Raw genomic sequence first — 17,261 nt, forward strand, 5'->3', positions numbered from 1 at the left:
ACTAACTTGGTTGCGCGTTGAACTCAGCCATTAACTGGTTCATGTAGGCGCTCTTGAAACGTATTTTGAGCGCGGTCTTGAGCAGCTCAACAGGACGTTTCGACTCCTGAATGCCCTTGAGTACCAGCAGCAACTCTGTATCCGTGTTCAGGGACAACAACCGCCGCTCCTCGATCTTGAGCAGCGCCAGCGCGATGCGGTACACCGGCTTCCAGCCCTCGCAGAAAAACATGTCCCAGATGCGGGAAACGAGACCAAAGTTGAAGTGGTATGTAAAGATGGTCATGAACCAGTGCACAGCGTAGAAAGACGGGGGAATAGGATGCCTGTCGTGCAGGTGGGCGTACAGCTTCGGCATCTTCTGACGCATCAGCGCCTCGAAGACGTAAAAGGCACATTGCAGTTGCGGGAAGCTAGGGGCGAAGACGGCCTTCATGTTGTACTTGGCGTTCTCCATGACAGCGACAAAGGCCCAAAAGGCGTCCTCCTCCTCCTCCACCTGTAGGATGAGGGTGGCAGCGAGGAAGCCCATGCCCTGGCAGTACCCCACACCGGGGTTGTAGTTTGCGTAGGCGTGCAGGAGGCGGCGCAGGATCTGCTGTCCCTGGCCCGACTTCACGCTGAAGAGACGGTTCGTCGGGAAGGTGCGATCGAGGTCGCGCGCGATGACGTCCGCCAAGTCTTTCGAGTCGAGTGGCTGACTGTGGAGGCGCATGTAGACCCCTGGGAAGCGATCCTTCATTCCCCAGCTCTGCAGCAGGTGCTGCCAGACAGCGCACCGCTTCGGTTGCGGCACTCCGCGTCTGCAGTACCTCTTCAGTGTGTCTTGCCTCACGTTGGCCCAGTGGGTCATCATGTACTCCCACTTGTCCAGATATGCGCGGCTGTAACCGTTGTTGCGGCGTTCGTAGTCCTCCGCGGCCTTCTCCTCCTCCGTTACGAGGAAGCCGAACATGTCGTGGAATTCGTAGACGGCGCGGCGGGGAGTGCTCAAGGCACCCTTCACCTGAGCGGAGGTGGCTTGGAAACGGTCTTTTTTCGAGGATGTACCGGGGCTCGCGGATGTAGTGGGGCTCTTCCCTGCGTCATCGCGGCCCTCAAGCCTGTCCTGCGAGACCGCCTCCTGGTTTTCCTCGCTGCTAGTGTCCACGGCGACACGGTTTACGCGCCCTGTGGTGGAGGTGATGGTTGCCGGCGACGACCCGCGGCGCAGCTCTACTTCCTCGGCGTGAGGAAGGATCATCATGCTTCCCTCCACCACCGTTGTCGGAGAGACACCGGTGGTGGCGGCGACAAGGGGGGGGTGTCTTTGTCACCCGTGACGACGGTGACGGCGTGTGTATGACGAGAAAGAGAACAAAAGAAAAATGTCACAGCAAAAACGACTATGCGAAAGAGATGCGGTGTACCCTGGCGAACAGACAAGCACGTCGTCATGCGAGGGCGGGAGGGGGGGGGAGGGGCAAAGGGAAGAGAGTGCGTGTGTGTGTGTGTGTGTGTATGTGTGTGTGTCGGGGGAGGGGGGTCCTTTTCGTTGAGGAGCGAGGAAGCGGGAAGAGCGTGCACCACAACAGATGCTTTAGCACATGATTGCGCGGGACAGATGCGCCAGGTGGAACGTGTCAAGCCTCAATCGTGCCGAAGAAGCTCACAGCGTATCTTCGGTAGATAGTCCCACGCCAGCGTCGCCAACGACAAGGATGTGCGGTGGGCTTCGCAGCACGTCGATTTGTTTGCTCTTTCGCAGCGGGTCTACTTTGCGTGCACCAGGCCCCCCTCTCATTCTCAGCATGCCGGTCGTGCGGCAGGCGGAAGCAAAACCCCCCGACCCAGATGAGGTACGTTGATGAGAGGAGAAATGAGGTGGACGGAAACACTTATGCGATAGGAACGAAGAAAAAGTGCAGAGCGGTGGTGGAAGGGGGGGGGAGACGCGGTAGCGAGGGAGTCGAGCGCGGCGGGTCACCGATAAAACCGGCGCATAGGTCTCCCAGCGAGAAGAGGGAGGTAGCGAGGCAACAATGAGAAGCACATCTTCAGAGGAAACACTGAAGAGCGCGAAAACACAGAACAGAAGCGCAGAGCTTCGGCCCCCGAGGCCAGCGCTGTCTGAGCAGGCGTGTGCTCAAAACAGGCGTGTTTGGCATCGCGTGTAAAAGACACGACACGATGGCAGAGCACGTTTTGGGGCGCACACTGCAAGCAGGTATCCGACACTGGAAGGAAAAAAAAAACACAACCAATAAGCCGCACCGTGGAGCCCCACTAAAGCAACGCCCATGTAGAGGTCTGCAAGCTGCAATCTCCATGACTGTCTCACAGAATGCCGCCGGCCTCCGTGTGCATCTGAGGGCACTTGCGCTACCTCACCGTGACGTCGACGTGCATTCTTCATGGAGTGACCTAGGACCGCTTCCTAGCACACGGACCACACAACGAACTCTGAGGAATATTGTACGACCGCGGCCAGATGGCAAAAGCGGGTGAGCGCAGCGCTCCCCTGTTAACGCACCTGACCACGATCGTACGATATTCCTCAGAGTGCACGGCGTGGGCCGTGCCGAAGGAAGCGGAGCAAGAGACGTCGCAGTGGGTGTGATCGCGATATCAGAATGACTGACGCACCATCGTTATGAGCGTCGTCGCGATAAAGCGAACTCGTTTCTCCGCTAGCATAAAATAGGAGCAGCTCTCGTAAGCCGCGTTCCACCGGTGAGGGGGACGGTGACACAAGGCAATTTCGTGTATGCGTTCCATCACTACCTCATTGCACAACAGAGGCATTCTCTGTACTACGAGTGTCGCCACGTCAGATGCGGTGGGGGGTCACGATCGGAGGAGGATGCTACCGCCGGCGTGCAGGAAGCCCCAAAGAGCTCATTCACCATAGACAGACGGCGCACGGTAGGGCGCTTCGTCATATTTCTGTGCGTGAGTGTGTGTGTGTGTGCGTGTGTGTGGAGGAGGGAGAGGGTTTGTCTGCCTCTCTCTGTGTGCGTGTGTGTGCAAAGTGCTGCTGACACCACCAGAAAACAACCCTTTAACAGCACTTGGGTCAGCGAGAGGAGTGGCCAACAGTGAGAACGAACGACACGATCGACAAAAAGCGCTCAAGTCGAAGAAGCCGCACCGAACAAGAAGCGGGTGGAGCGGTACGTTCAGGGCGGACGACAGAGGCGCATGGGAGGGCTGTGGCTGAGGCAATAGAAGCCCAAGGCGCAGCCTACACGAGAGAAGCGAGCGAAGAGAAAAGACGAGACTTCGCACAGGAGATGGTGATTGAACTCTCCCTCGCTGCGTTGGCCTGCCCCTTTCGTGCTGTGGACGCTGTTTTACTCGCTGCTGCGTTTTCGTGGACTACACAAGTGAAGTGACTTAGCACCCGCTTCAGCGCAGGGCGAGGAGCGAGAGGACGACGACAGTGCACGGGGGGAAGAAGGAAACGAGAGACGGGGTGCATGGTCCCTCCCTCTCTCTCTCTCTCTCACCCTCCCTCTCTCTCGCGCTCGCTCTCTGCCTGTGTTTGGGGGGTGTGCAACTGTGAAACGCCTGAGAAAGGCGTATGGTTGTATGTGTGTATATGCATACAGGTGTTCACTCGAATCGGCGTTGCTATTCGATCACCTTTCTCCTACGCGCTTGCATCGCAAAACGTCGCCGCCCGGAGGGTGGGGAGGGGGGGGGGCTTCCTCAAAAGTGCCCGATCGACAACCCAGCGCATGCACGCATGCACAGACAGACAGACAGACAGACAGACACACTGTGAAACGCGCCTTTAAAGAAAAACTCTGTAAGAAAGGAGGAAGTGAGCGGCGCCATGGCGCCGACCTCGCCTCACATGCCAAAATTTCATGTTTGAAGACGCGGTAAAGAAAGAAAAAGGAGAGAGGACGGCGGCCTAGCTCGCTCGCTCCGTTCGGCAGGCAGTCACAAGCATGCCCTTCTGCCACTCCTTCCACGCCACACGAAGGGGCAAGCTCGCAACGTGACGGGGATGGCCGGAAGGAAGTGTTGTTGCCCGCCACAACAGCAGTCAGTGCGACTCAAGACGAGTGGGGAGGCACCATTTGTTTCGTCTCTCGACATTCCTCGCCCTTCTCTTACCACGCACTGCCGCTTATCCACCAGTTTGTGGTCTTGTCCTGCAACTCCTGCCGCAGGTCGTCCTCCATGCGGCCGCTGACGATGCCGTAGGTACGCTTCAGATTGTCTATCTTCGTCTTGATGAGGTTCTTCACGACACCTTTCGACAGGTGGCCCTCGCTCACCAGCCACGGCGCAGTGTGGCGCACCATGTTAAAGTCCGGGTTCAGGTTCATGATGAAGGACTCCAGCACGAGGACGGCGAAGAGAAGCGACACATAGGCGGGGTCCATCTGCACATTGTTCTGACGAATGCTCTCGAAGACGGACTGCAAAATGTTCGTGACAGCGTTCTCGTCGTTGCGCGTCGGGCGGAAGTGCTTGAAGAGATCAGCCAAGTCGCGGCGGAAGAGGTCCGCGTCGGCGTACGGCTGGCTGTCGGACATGGCGAAAAGACTGTCCGCGCACTGGTTGGAGTTCCAGCGCACAAACGACTCCATCAAATCGTGCGTGACAGCGCCCTCGTGCTCGGTAAGCTGCTGGCACAGTCCGACGTCGATCATGGTGACCGTGGGCTCGTGCGGATCGCTTGTGCAGTCGATGAGGATGTTGCCTGGGTGCATATCGCCATGGATAAAGTTGTCGCGCAGGAGCATTTTGCACCACGTGTTGAGACCCTTGTTCGCCAACACATCGCGAGCGTGCGGCGGCAGCGACGCGAGAAACTCCGGGTTTGCCGGCTCACCTTCGCAGAAGGTCTCCACCAACATCCGCTGCGTCGACATGAGCGGCTCAGGGAACTCTACGTAGCGCTCCGACTTGAAGTTCTCGCGGAAGCGCTCGAGGTTCTGCGCCTCCATGCGGAAGTCCAGCTGCGCCGCCAAATGCGTCGTGAAGGCCAGGGAGAGCGACGGGAGGCGGTAGCGGGCGAGGTGGGGGAACCACGCGTCCACCTTCTTGGCCATATTATCCAGAATGGTGAAGTCCAGCACAATCGTTTCAATAATGTCCGGATGCATTACCTTGACGACAACTTTGCGGTTGGAGTTCTTGAGCTTCGCGAGATGCACCTGGCCAATGGAGCCGGAGCCGACGGTCTCTCGCTGCACGGACTCGAAGACCGTGAGCGGGTCGCACCTCAGCTCCTCACCCAAGATGCGCAGCGTGTCTTCGTACGAATGCACGTCGACCTCGTTGTACAAGCGTTTGAAGATGTTGCGGAATTCAGGGGCGAACAGGTCCTCGCGTGTACAGCTCCACTGGCCGATCTTCACAAAGACGGGGCCGGCGCGCTGCACCGCCGCCAGCAACATCTCCAGCCACCGGTCATACCACTCCTTACGCAGCGACATGATGAAGTACAGAGCCGCCACAGGAATAAAAATGAGAGCCAAATCCACCAAGCGCCAGCAGACGGCGACGCGCGACGGGCGCGGCACCACGCGGCCCTCCAAGATGAGGTTGCCATTCGCATCCACAAGGGGCTTCAGCACTCGAGGCGGCGGACGAGTGCGTTGGCGGTAGTGGACATACCCGGAAAGACCCGCCACGCTGATGGTAGGGATGCCAACCGCCGCCAACACCACCTTGCCCACCTTACCGCGCAACACCCTCATCGTTATGATGCAGCTAGAGAGAAAGATCGCAAGGTAGTCAAGATGCGGGTCATAGAGAAAAGTGCTGCAGCATGTATCGTGAAACGAAGAGTGCAGCGTCTACACTCCTCCGCTGGTGGAGGGACACGCTGCAGCGAAAGGGAGGGTGAGGAAGGAAAACCCGAAAAGGCACAACAACGGGAGGGCAGCCGACAACCCAGCTCTCCCTTCCTTGATTTGGTTCGACACACGTCTGCACCCGTGGCGCGGCTGAGTGATCACACACGAGAAGTGTGAATGCGCAAAGACTGTAAGGACAACGGCGTAGAGCAGAGATGAAGCACGGGAGCAAGTACCAGAGGCAGTTTTTTTTTTTTACCTCATTCTCCTTCGAACGTCTGTCCATTCTCCGCCATCCAGCATGCGTGAAACGGCGTTCTACCTACAGAGAGAAAGAGAGTCGCACGGACACCGGCCTGCCACAGGGGTGCACTACGTGTTGCCAAGCAGCCGTAGACACCCGTTACACCAAATGCGCCGACTCAGTCCTCGGAGAGCACGGCCGCTGCCCCAAACACTACCCACCTGCTCTCTCTGCAGGTCGCCGCGCAGGCGCACCTCTTATGCCGGTCGCCACCTGGTGCACCCCCCTCCCGGTGGCGCAGAGGCTTCCCATACCAGTACGCGGTCTAAGGGCCGGGTGGAATACGGTCGAGTTGCATTGACACGCTGCCTAATCCTGTGAATGGCACAGACACGCTTACACTGTCGCAGGTCGCTCCAGCGCACAGCACCATCTAGGGCTTATCCACCGACATCAACAACTATACATCACTCTCATCTCCCCACACGGAGAGTGGGAGGATTGGGACCTTGAGGCGCCACGTCCCGTGAGGTGTCCCCTCCTCCCCTTCAAGAGGGTGGTGGTCGTTTTCGACGTTTTTCTTTGTTGTTGTTGCAGTGGCTCTCTCTGTTTTTCAAAACGCATGCTCTTCACACGCACGGAAAGGAGAGGGATGAAAAAGTCGTCCGTTGCGTCGGCATGCTCGAGGGCATACAAAAGGGTGAGGGCACCGATCACAGTGAATGTCGCCATAGCCAAAGAACACGTCGTCTGTGCGTGCGCGTCCGCGCGCCAGCTGAAGAACGCCGCAGGCAGAAAAGAAGAGGCTAACGCCAACCCCCCCTGGCCAAAAAAAAAGAAGATGCGCTATCACGACGTCGATGACTCAGCGGCGTGCGTGCCGTGCGGTTATAAGCATACGCAGACGCGTGCATTCCCCGCGCACAACGAGATGGAATGGAAAAGGTGTGATCGTCATGAGGCTAGTGGGATACGTATACACAGCGCAGCACGCAGCAGGCCAAACCCAAAAGGTGGTTGTGACGAACAACGAAAAGGCATTGCGAAGAGGGAATAAGGCAAAAGAGGAGCACAGGAGAAGCACTTACTTGCCACAGTAGTGATAGAGCACGTGCACGTCACACCAGAATCGCCGCGTGACCGAGCAGGCCCGTTCTTTCTTCACCGAGGGCTCTGTAAGTGAAGGGAAGGGAAAGCGGGGGCGCCGCAGGGGAGGGGTGCGCAAACACGATTGTCAGCCAACCAAACTGGCGACACAGGAACCGCCAGCCCATCGCCTCGGCACCACCGCAAGTTCATGCGCATTCATTCAAAACAGGGGCGAGTATAGCCTGCTTTCCCTCGGTCGCGGCTGATGACCCGTTGTCGCCTTCTTTTTCCTTGCCTCTCGTTGCTCCCATTCGCCGTGTGCGCGCACGTTAGGAAGCGTGTAGTGCTGGTCCGTGTAAAGACGAGTAGTAGGCAAGGAGGTTTATGGGCATCGAGGAGAACGTGAGAAGTATGAGATCGTATTCGCAGCAGCCGGCACCCCTTGCCCAGAGTTGCAGCGTCCGCCCACAACTGCGACACCTTCACGGGGGAGGAGAGCTGACCACCGCCCGCCACTCTCGTCAAGGTCATCAACACAATGATGAGCGAAGACAACAAGCGCACAAGCCCGCGCGGCGCGGGACAGCGGGGGCGTCCGTTTATGCTTCAGTTTTTCGTTTCGCTGTTTGTTAATGGAATATCCACGAGGACAGGGAGTAGAGTTGCATGCATCGTCGAACCAACAAACATCGATGCACCTACCCACACACACGCACGCGCGCGAAGGCGAGCGACAACACGAACAAACGGCAGACAACTGACAACGACAAAAGGTGGAAACAGGAAAGCACACACCAACACTCACAGAAACACACACACACACATACACACACACACGAGCAAGCGAAGAGAACGCAGACACAACAGAATGCCGATAACAGCGAAAATAATTGAACACAAAAAAAACGCGACGAGACGCAGCGCACGCAACGGGTAGAGGAGTTATTAGCGCACACCGGCAGCCACGACCGGAGATGGAAGAGCCCGCCGAGCATGACGACCCCGCCACCCTCCTCTCTCACCAACGCACAACTCCGGCAAAAAAAAAATAAGAGGTGAAAGAGCTACAGAGAAGGGACAGAGCCCAAAGGGAGGGGGAGGGTGGGGAAGAGGCTGACAACAAGAACAGGGACAACAATAATAGCTTCAACAACAAAAAGGCAACATTCAGCGACTATTACATCCCACAACACATGCGCGACGAGCTCTCTGGTCACGCACGCAAAAAAACGCACCCGCGTGTCGCCTCTGCGAGGAACGCAGGGGTACCCGTGAAGAAGACCGCAAACACGCACAGGTGGTGCATAGCCCAACACAGCCCATTCGCCCCTCCTTCCACCCCCTCTCCCATCATCAGAGCAGGCACGCACACACATGGCGAGCACTCTGCACAAGAACAAAACGCGACAACGTTGGAAAACGAAGACCTCTCTGAAGACAGGCGCTGTACAAACGTTACACAAACGCATACTCGTAGAGAGGGAGGGGGTGGGGGGCAACATTCTTCAAAGAAGACGAGAAAAAGAGGCGCCTGCAAGATGATCCCCCGCTGCGCGTGCGCCTCGTCAAACGAAAGCGATGGAGTCGACGAAGAGTAATGCGGACAGGGAGGGTGTCGTGCTCTCCAACGAGTGTGTGCGCGCCTGGGAGGAAGAGAGAGAGGGGAGGGATCTTGTGTCAGACGGTGATGGCAGGCGTCTTCCCATGGAGTGGGTACAACGCTGCATCTCGCTTGCGTTACGGTAGCCCATGTCAGCGTGCCTTGCCAGCCCGCGCAAGCGCTCGGTCTCACATCTCGTAAAGGAGGGCTGGAGGCATCAGTGTATCAAAGAAACGTCGAGGCAAAGAGCTCGCCGCAAGCAAGCGCAGCTCCGAAAACGACGACCTCATGAGACCCAGCTACCTTTAGATGGCCCACGTAATCTTGAGCATCCACTCTGCAGCTTTCTCTTGGTTGCCCTGCGCCAGCTCAAGGAAGACCTCCAAGATGCAGTACGCGAACATCGTGCCGCGCTCTGGCATGTACTCTGCGGTGCCGGCGGGGGCCGCTTCGTAGATCTTGCGCAGCAGCGATTCCATGATCGAGTGCGCCTGGTTCCACGAACCTGTCAGGATGTGCGAGATGGTCAAGTTCACGAACAGTGCCTCTACGCGGCTACGCTGCGCCGCGTCGAGTGGGTCGCTGCTGGACCCCGTGACAAGGGATGAGAGCGATGCCCGACGAAGAATCTTCATTGCCCGATCCTGGTCGTTGAGGTGCACGAGGGCCTCCACTACGTAAATGAGCAGTGTCGCATGTAGGTTCGACGGCAGCGGATGGCGTTCATGGGCGTTCAGCAGCTCCTGGCCGGCTTCTGCCGCCGCCATGTAGTTGCGGCGGCTCAGCTCGAGGGCCACCCAATACAGCATGGCGTACTGCAGAAGGGCCTCTTCGTGGGGGAACGCCTCCACCACGCTACTGAATGTGTGGCCCTTGGGTACTAGCAGAAAGAGAGCATTCTGCACGGCCGCCGTAGCAATCTGCTCCAGGGCGGCCTTCTCCGTCGGCTCTCTCGATGACTCGATAGCCGCCGGCCCAGGCACACTCGTCGCAGTTGGCAGCAGCATAAACTCGAAGTTCGAGTACACCTTGCCGCTCTGCAGCATCGCACTGAAGGTGTTCTGCTGTCGCTCGTAGTCGGCGCGGCGCTGCTTGCGGCCTTCCTGCTGCACACACGACACTGCCGCCTCCGCGCAGCGCACCCAGAAGACAGCAGACGCCTTCATCGAGTCCTGCACAGCAAGGAACTCATGTAGCGCGCCTTCGTAGTCCTCCCGAAGCAGCGCACACAACCCGACGTTGTACTGAATCGGTCGAAGAATATGCTGCCCCGCTGGCTTCGACGCGGCCGTCTTCTCTGCCTTGGCGAAACACAGACTCGCCACGTTAAGCTTGTCCTCCGATAGGGAAAAGACGCCTAGGTTGTTGAGATAGACTGCCTGCTTCGCCGGATCATTTTCCGCGTTCGCAAAGACGTCATGGAGTCCGCTGGAATCGGCAAAAGCTGTCTCCACCAATTTCATCAACTCCGGCACCACACGCAGCTTCTCCATACTGGGCGTGAGCACGCTCTGCACTAACTCCTCATCGTGCCGGCTCGACATGCGGCTTGTGGTCTTGCGCACCGACTTCGTGAGGGTGTGGAACAGGCAGAGGCTGTGCACCAAGGTCGACAAGGCTATGTCCTGCGCGTTCTCTAGAATGCGGCGCAGCAGCAGCATTGCCTCATGCGCTTGACCGCTGCGGGCGTAGAGGACGGCCTGGTTGTAGACTGCCGTCTCGTGGCCTTCGTACTGCAGCATCAGGGCAGGTGCCTTGATGTTAGGGTCTTCTCCGGTGCCCTCTGCGCTTGCGCGCAGAGTTGCCAAAGCCTGCTCACTCGTCAGCTGGTGCTGCAGGTAGCGGGCAATCACTAAGTTGTGCTGCACCTTCATGTCCTCCTGCGGCATTGCTCGCAGCACTTTCTCCGCATCGGCATAGTTGCCGGCATAGAACGCCGCCTTGGCGTCGGCCAGCTGCTTCTTCAGCACCTCGGTCATCGGACGAAAAAAGGAGAGAGCGTGTGCGGTAGAGAAGAACCGAGGAAAACCTCTATCTGAAGGTATGCGCCGTGAGGCGAAAGAGAAGGGGGAGGGGGGAGGCGGAAGGCGAGCGTGGGACCAGTGCACCTTCGCCTGCCTGTTTGATTGAAAGGGTGCGCGCTTTTGTTTTTTTTTGTGTGTGTGTGTGTTCGGGAAGGGGGGTAGTGTTGCCACCGTCGCCGTGGGATGCGTGCGTGCGCACTCAGCGGTGGCCAAGATGAAGGCAGAGCACACCAACGGCTGTCTAATGAGAGCCCGAGTGTGTGGCGCTCGAGCGCACGAACAAAACAGCGCCCAAGCGAAACGGTGAGCCGGCCAACGCCCTCTTTCGCGTTCGCTTCGCGCACCTTAGAGCCACGATTCCAAAACGAGGGAGACGCGGTGGGTGTACGGAGGGGCGCGCGAACAGTTCGAACGATACGCTAACCACCTGAGCTCCTCTAGTGACAGCGCACGCCTTGTGTGATACTGGAAGGGAGCAGGGGTGTGTCGGTGTGCACACGTCCCAGGAGTACTTTCTGAAGATAACGCCAATGTTCGGCGGCTAGTGAGGCTCGAGAGCTTGTACGTGCCTCCGTGTGAATGGATCAGCGTGTGTGGGGAAGACTCGAAATGAGGAGAGGTGACCAGGGTGCCTCACGCGAAGAACGGACGGGTAGCGCAAAAAAGAGAAGGCACTGAGAGTCGGGCGAGACGGTGTGTGGGTGCGAGAGCGCAGTGAGGCTACACAAGTGCGAACAAACCTCTCCCGAATTCGTATGTGTGGGACGTGCACGTGTTTGAAAGACTACTTGGTTTCGATCTTCTTGTTCACGGTCCATATGAGGAATGAGTAGGGGAGTGGAACGGGACTAGGGACAGCCTTTTGGGTGCCAAACTCAACTACTTTCTGGCGTTTCGTTCTTGGTGATTTTGAACTGCTTGTGCGTGTGTTCGTCAAGATATCACGAGCATCCGCAGATTCAGGGGGCGGGAAAGCACAAAATGAGAGAGGAAGAGAGAGAGGCAGGACATGGTGGAGGAGATTCATCGAGGAAAGGTGCGAGATTTTCGTTTCCGAGAGGCCGCCGCAGCGCTCCAAGAAGCTTGCACCGGCACACCGACTCTTCTTCACCGCGCAGCGCTGGCCCATTGAAGACACCAAAGGATGTAGGCCTCGGCATTGCTAACTTTCAGGCCCGCTCTGTCGCGCCCTTTTCGTCTGCGGTGTACGCGTGTTCCTCGGCTCACCTTTCGAGCACCTGGCCTCTTTGAGAGAGCGGGGGAGGGGAGGGGGGGCACCCTGAGTGCACCTGCGCCCTCGTGGCCCTGTTCGCTTGTGTCCCTCTGTGAGCTTTGTGCCGTTTTTTTTCGTCTGGCTTCCTCGCAAAAGGAAGCTGCCAGCGCACAGGAACGCTACCACAGCTTGCCAGACGAGGTACGTGCGGGGCATTCTTGTTTTGGCTCCGCGCAGTCACAGACACACACACACACACACAGACACCAGCATCACCTCGTATGAAACAGTGGCAGCCTCTTCTAACATGTACATCATGAGCAGAAAAAGAAATGGCCAGTAGGGGCAGGTAGTTGTTAGGGCACGCGCTCTCGCCCTTCACCTCTTTATTTCGTCACAAAATCGACGGCAGTCACTTGTCTGATTTCAACATCTTGTTGAACTCCTCACGGGAAATGCGGCCGTCGCGATCGAGCACATCGCACTCGCGAATGATTTCCTGCAGCACATCCTCGGGGATATCCTCGCCAACCTCCGCCGCCACCCGCTTCAGGTCATCGAGAGAGATGAACTCCGACTTGCCCTCTGTGAACAGCGGGAAGGCAAGGTCCACCTCGTCGTCTTTGTCCTCGGCAAAGAAGCGCTGGCGCATGACGTCCTCAAATTCGCTGAGAACGAGGTTGCTGGAGACGCCGCCGCGATCCATCTCCGCCACAAGCTTTCGCACCGCATCCTTGTCCGGTTCGTACCCGAGCGCGCGCAGTGCCACTTTTAGATCGTTTGGTGTGATGGTGCTCACGCCTTTCACGTCGAGCACGCGGAACGCCTCCTCAATGTCCCGCTTCTGCTGGTCCGTCAAGTCGCGCGGCAGTCGCCGGCCGTCAGCGGTGGAGAAGGCGGTGTTTAACATGAGAAACAAGGCGAGACCGGTGCTGAAGAGAGCCGTCGAGAGCTGATTCCGTAGCGAGAGCAGCGACACCCAACTCTCTCAAAGGTGTTCAAAGAAAGCTACGAGAAAGAGAGGGCACTGACCCAGTTCCTGCGTGAATCACTTATACCACCGCGGTGGCCGATTCGACGCTTCGAAGATTTTGACACACGCCTGCTTCAACTGTGTGGATGTGGGTGCGTATGTTAACGTTGTATGATACGAGATGCGACAACACCATGGAGGCTGCATGAAGAAGAAAAGGGTGTAAGTGGCACAGGCGTGCGAGCGAGGGGTGAGACCAACGGAACGGCAGCCAGAAGAGGACGGCATGCTGGAAAATGGGTCTTGCATGAGAAGGGCTCGCGCGTATTGGGAAAGAGAGGCCTGTGTATCATGTAAGAAAACGCACAGCTCCAGCACACCTAGTGAGCCCTTCGCGCCACGTCTGGCGACAACGGCGGCTCATTCAGAACACAAAGAGCTCAGTTGCACGTTGCCATGGCAAGTCCATCGCGATGAGAGCGGCATTCGAGTGTTTGGATGGAGAATAGAGTAGAACGAAAAACGATCATAAGATGACAAAACGAAGGCATCGCACACCACGAAGCTGCAAGGATCAGCGATGAAGCGTATATTGCAGAGGGCGGAAGGGGAATCCTGGAGGTGTTCTGGGGTGCGTCGCCCAAGCACGCACAGCAAAAATGAAGGCGGCTCAGCATCGAAAAAAAAAAATTCGCCTGCGGTGCGTCCCTGATATTCCCCTCACAAGACGGAGGTAGCGTCAGCAGAAACTGAGCGGTACGTTCCGTAACCGATGAACGACAACTACGACGGCAAAACACCAAAAAAAGGGGGCACCAAAGGAAGCACAAGCCAGCATATGTATCATCAAAGGAGACCCTACTCCACTGTATGGGGGAAGGAAAAGAAGGGGGGGGGATAGGATGGGGGCTCATATAGGACTGAAAAGCTACAACCGCTGCTGTCGCCCAAACGAGTGCTGATGTGGGCAGACGCGGACGTGTGTGGCCAGAGAAGGCAATAATACGCTGTTTGTGCGTGTCAGTATCATCCAGGTGGGACCACATAAGATCAGGGTTTCTCCACGAGGAGTCATCGAACAAAAACGCTCACTCCCTTCGACTTCTCGGGCATGGATCTTCGCCTCATGATGCGCACACGCACGAGACCGTCGTCATACACTCGACTACCTCGTCCAGCTCCATCTCTCACGCGTTTCGATGGCCGTATGCGCTGCCGCAGCGGTTGAGCTATAGAAACACAACGCAGCGAGGAGAGGTACTAGGGGAGGCAGTTGGCGAAGAACAGTCGGCGCCGGCGATGAGGGTGAGTGTGAAGACCTGCTTACGGCAAGTACGAAGTAGAGGGCGATGCGCCAGTTCTCTCACAGGTCCATAATCAGCAGAATCGTAGAAAACGGATACTCGTTTTCTTTTGTTGTTGCTTGGCTGTCTGCCTGCTTGTGGTGCGTTGCTGCGGATGATTCTGTTGCGTCTACTGCAATGTCGCTGCATGTGCCTGTGTGGCGCAGCACACGCATCAACGACAGCAACAGCTCCAGCTACAACGGTCCACAAGCACGCACAGATGCGGTGGAAACGCAGGTGAGATGCTCAGCAAAAAGAGGAGCGGCTGCATTCGTGCGTGGATCTGATGCACCAACGTGTGTTGGCGCCGTCTTTTTCTCGGCTCTCTTTTCCTTCGCCTCGGCGAAGATCCTCTCTCTCTCTCACTCGTCCTCATGACAACGGTGCTGCACCTCCTCTTGTGATAGACACGGCGACACGCACACACACACACACAGAAGCGGGCAGGCCGACGCCATCTGTCTCTCTCTCTCTCTCGATCTCTCTGCCTCCTCTATCCGCACAGCACATGGCGGATAGAGGCGGACCAGCAGAAGGACAGACAGCGCAGAGGAACAACAGCGCAGAAAAAAAGCCGAGCATGAGGAGGGCGGAGAAAGAAAAGAGCGCAGCGACTCTCGTGCCTTGAAAATACGACGGCACACACGCGAACTCACAAACGGACAGCCCTTTTCTCACGTGAGCCCGTAACACATGAAAAACGTACGAGAGAGAGAGAGCATAAAAACAGGCTGCATGCACCGCAGAAACGCCGCGGTGACTAGGTAGCGACCGAGGGTATGCCCGAATCAGCGGCTAAGCTCTTCGCCCTCCTCGCACTCGATCTGCCCGGTACGTCCACTGTGTTGCGTTCAACTCTCACCTGCCTACCTCCCTCAGCCAGAGGCGCAGCCACCGGAGATCGGTGCTTTGGGTAGTGTATGCACGTTGCCCCCGCGGCGGTTGACAGCGGAAGCCCAGCCGCTATTCCCCCCGCCGCCCAGCGCCTGGCCGCCGCCACCGCGGCGGTTCAGCATCGCTCGCAGCGAGCCCAGTATGCCGCCGCCGTCGGCTGCCGCATTTGCCGCACGAGGCGCAGGGTGTTGATGCTCCTCTACGACCTGTGACATTGGCTGGGTCGTGAAGAGCGTTTGTGCAAAGAGAGAGAGCGCCGTCCAGAGCGCGAGGAGGAAGCCCCGCACCGTGAAGGGCTTCTTCTCCACGACACGGCCGTTGTGAATGTACGCCATCTACGATGTGGGCACAGCATATGCGGCACGAGTAGCAGGTGCACACGCAAGTCCTCACACCGTGTGGAGAAGAAGCGCGCGACGGAAGCGAGAAGGTCAGATGGCGACATGCGGGGCAGATACACGCGAAAATACAGAAAAAGACGCCGCGCAGGCGAAGAGAAGCAGAGGAGGTCGGATGAAAAGGAGGCAGCGCAGGAAGGACACGCCCACGTATCGCGCTGAGAGGTCGTGCGAAGCGAGGGGCAGGCGACAAAGGAGGAGAGAAGCTCCACAACTCAGGCAGGGCCGCAGAGTGACAGCTACTCCAGCTGTATCGCCTATCGCTGTGGGGTCTGGGATGGCGAGCTCTGTGAAAGGCTGAGAGAATGGCCGGCCAAAGACGCGTTCACCTCAGGCGTCGGCTACACCACCACAACAAAAGGCTAAAACAAGCAAAAAAAGAAGCACTGCTGGCTCGGTCACCACACACGCGCGGCACTATCGCGTCTCATGAGCTCATGTCTTTTGTTTTTTTGTTTTTTTTCTTCTGTTGTGCTTGTGGCTAATTGCAGCTCGCCCGTTCTTCTCCTGGTTACTCGTGAGTTGTTACTAAAAGCGGACAGAGGGAGTACTTGTAGCGGAAGTGTAGGTCACTCGTCACAGCCGAGAGAAGACCCAGTTGTCGCGAACGTCAGCACACACCTGTGTAATGCATGGGTGTCTGAAGCAGTGTTCGGTACCCGCATTGCCTCACACCATTGTTTGTCTTAGTGCCGCGCAGGGGTCGCCGCGCGCCAGCGACTCCAACAGCACACAAGCGCGGCAGAGGCGCTGGCTCGTCAGGTAACTGCACTTCTCGCAGGGCTTTGGCGCGCTCGCCGGTAGCGCCTCCTGTTCCTGCACCTCCAGGTGCTCGCCGCTGTAGACAGTGTCCGCGATGCTGCGGGGTCGCAGGGCCTCCAAATCCTTCACTAGCGTCCGGACAGTGCCTCTAAAGGCATCTTTAGCGTATGTGCACTCGGTGGTGAAGTAGTCCAGCTTCTTGAAATGCGCGTAGAGCACGATCTCCTTCTCGTATGCGTACTTGAGTGGTTTCACACGCGGCAGAATACCCTCGCCAGCGCTCACGGCACTCGTGCAGCGTGACAGCCGCGGCGCGTCGGCGCGGAGGAGATTCATGAGAATGGTTTCTGCCATGTCATCGGCATTGTGACCTGTCGCGATCTTATCGGCTTTGACCAGCACCGCCCCCTTTTCAAGGGCCTGGCGGCGAAACACCCCACAGAAGGTGCAGTTGTTGCGCAGTCCGACGACACGCACAATGTCGTCCATCGTCCAGCCAAAGATGTCGCGGTACGATAGGATGTGAAGAGGGAGGCCGTAGCACGTGGAGTTGCGCTTCACCGTTTCAAGGCTATCGTCACGGTAGCCCGCGATGCCCTCATCGATGCTAACAAGCTCTATGCGAATGCCGTAGTCGTGTCGTTTGTTGAGCGTGTCGAGCAGATGAATGAGGACGGTGCTGTCCTTGCCGCCGCTCGCTCCGCAGGCGATCACGTCGCCAGGCGCAAAGAGACGCTCCGCTTGAATGGTGTCGTGAATCTCACCCTCGAAGAGGGCGAAGAAGCACTCACGACACAACAACTGCCCGTTGCGCGGCCGCTTCACTGCTGCCTGCTCCACGCCGCACTTGGAGCACAGAAACTTGCGTGGTGGCATCACCGCGCGACGCCGCTGAGCTGCGCAGCTTGTGAGAGAGTTGA

General features: G+C 57.7%; 5 protein-coding genes across 5 annotated transcripts; all 5 read right to left on the bottom strand.

Annotated features, from left to right (window-relative positions):
* Nucleotide 1: 1 nt before the first annotated feature.
* On the bottom strand, nt 2–1,246 carry LMJF_36_6080 (putative rab-like GTPase activating protein; the record flags this gene model as incomplete). The annotated part of the gene is made up of 1 exon (XM_001687144.1): nt 2–1,246. One exon carries the CDS (start codon nt 1,244–1,246, stop codon nt 2–4), a length of 1,245 nt encoding a protein of 414 aa, XP_001687196.1.
* A 2,854-nt stretch (nt 1,247–4,100) lies between these two features.
* LMJF_36_6090 (conserved hypothetical protein) lies at nt 4,101–5,699 on the bottom strand (the record flags this gene model as incomplete). The annotated part of the gene is made up of 1 exon (XM_001687145.1): nt 4,101–5,699. The coding sequence occupies one exon, from the start codon at nt 5,697–5,699 to the stop codon at nt 4,101–4,103; it is 1,599 nt and encodes a 532-aa protein (XP_001687197.1).
* A 3,337-nt stretch (nt 5,700–9,036) lies between these two features.
* Nucleotides 9,037–10,710, bottom strand: LMJF_36_6100 (conserved hypothetical protein; the record flags this gene model as incomplete). The annotated part of the gene is made up of 1 exon (XM_001687146.1): nt 9,037–10,710. The coding sequence occupies one exon, from the start codon at nt 10,708–10,710 to the stop codon at nt 9,037–9,039; it is 1,674 nt and encodes a 557-aa protein (XP_001687198.1).
* A 1,670-nt stretch (nt 10,711–12,380) lies between these two features.
* LMJF_36_6110 (putative centrin) lies at nt 12,381–12,878 on the bottom strand (the record flags this gene model as incomplete). The annotated part of the gene is made up of 1 exon (XM_001687147.1): nt 12,381–12,878. One exon carries the CDS (start codon nt 12,876–12,878, stop codon nt 12,381–12,383), a length of 498 nt encoding a protein of 165 aa, XP_001687199.1.
* Nucleotides 12,879–16,248: 3,370 nt separating this feature from the next.
* LMJF_36_6120 (conserved hypothetical protein) lies at nt 16,249–17,217 on the bottom strand (the record flags this gene model as incomplete). Its single annotated transcript, XM_001687148.1, has 1 exon — nt 16,249–17,217. One exon carries the CDS (start codon nt 17,215–17,217, stop codon nt 16,249–16,251), a length of 969 nt encoding a protein of 322 aa, XP_001687200.1.
* Nucleotides 17,218–17,261: the final 44 nt, after the last annotated feature.

Source organism: Leishmania major, chromosome 36, assembly GCF_000002725.2.
Source record: "Leishmania major strain Friedlin complete genome, chromosome 36".
Lineage (NCBI taxonomy): Eukaryota > Euglenozoa > Kinetoplastea > Trypanosomatida > Trypanosomatidae > Leishmania > Leishmania major.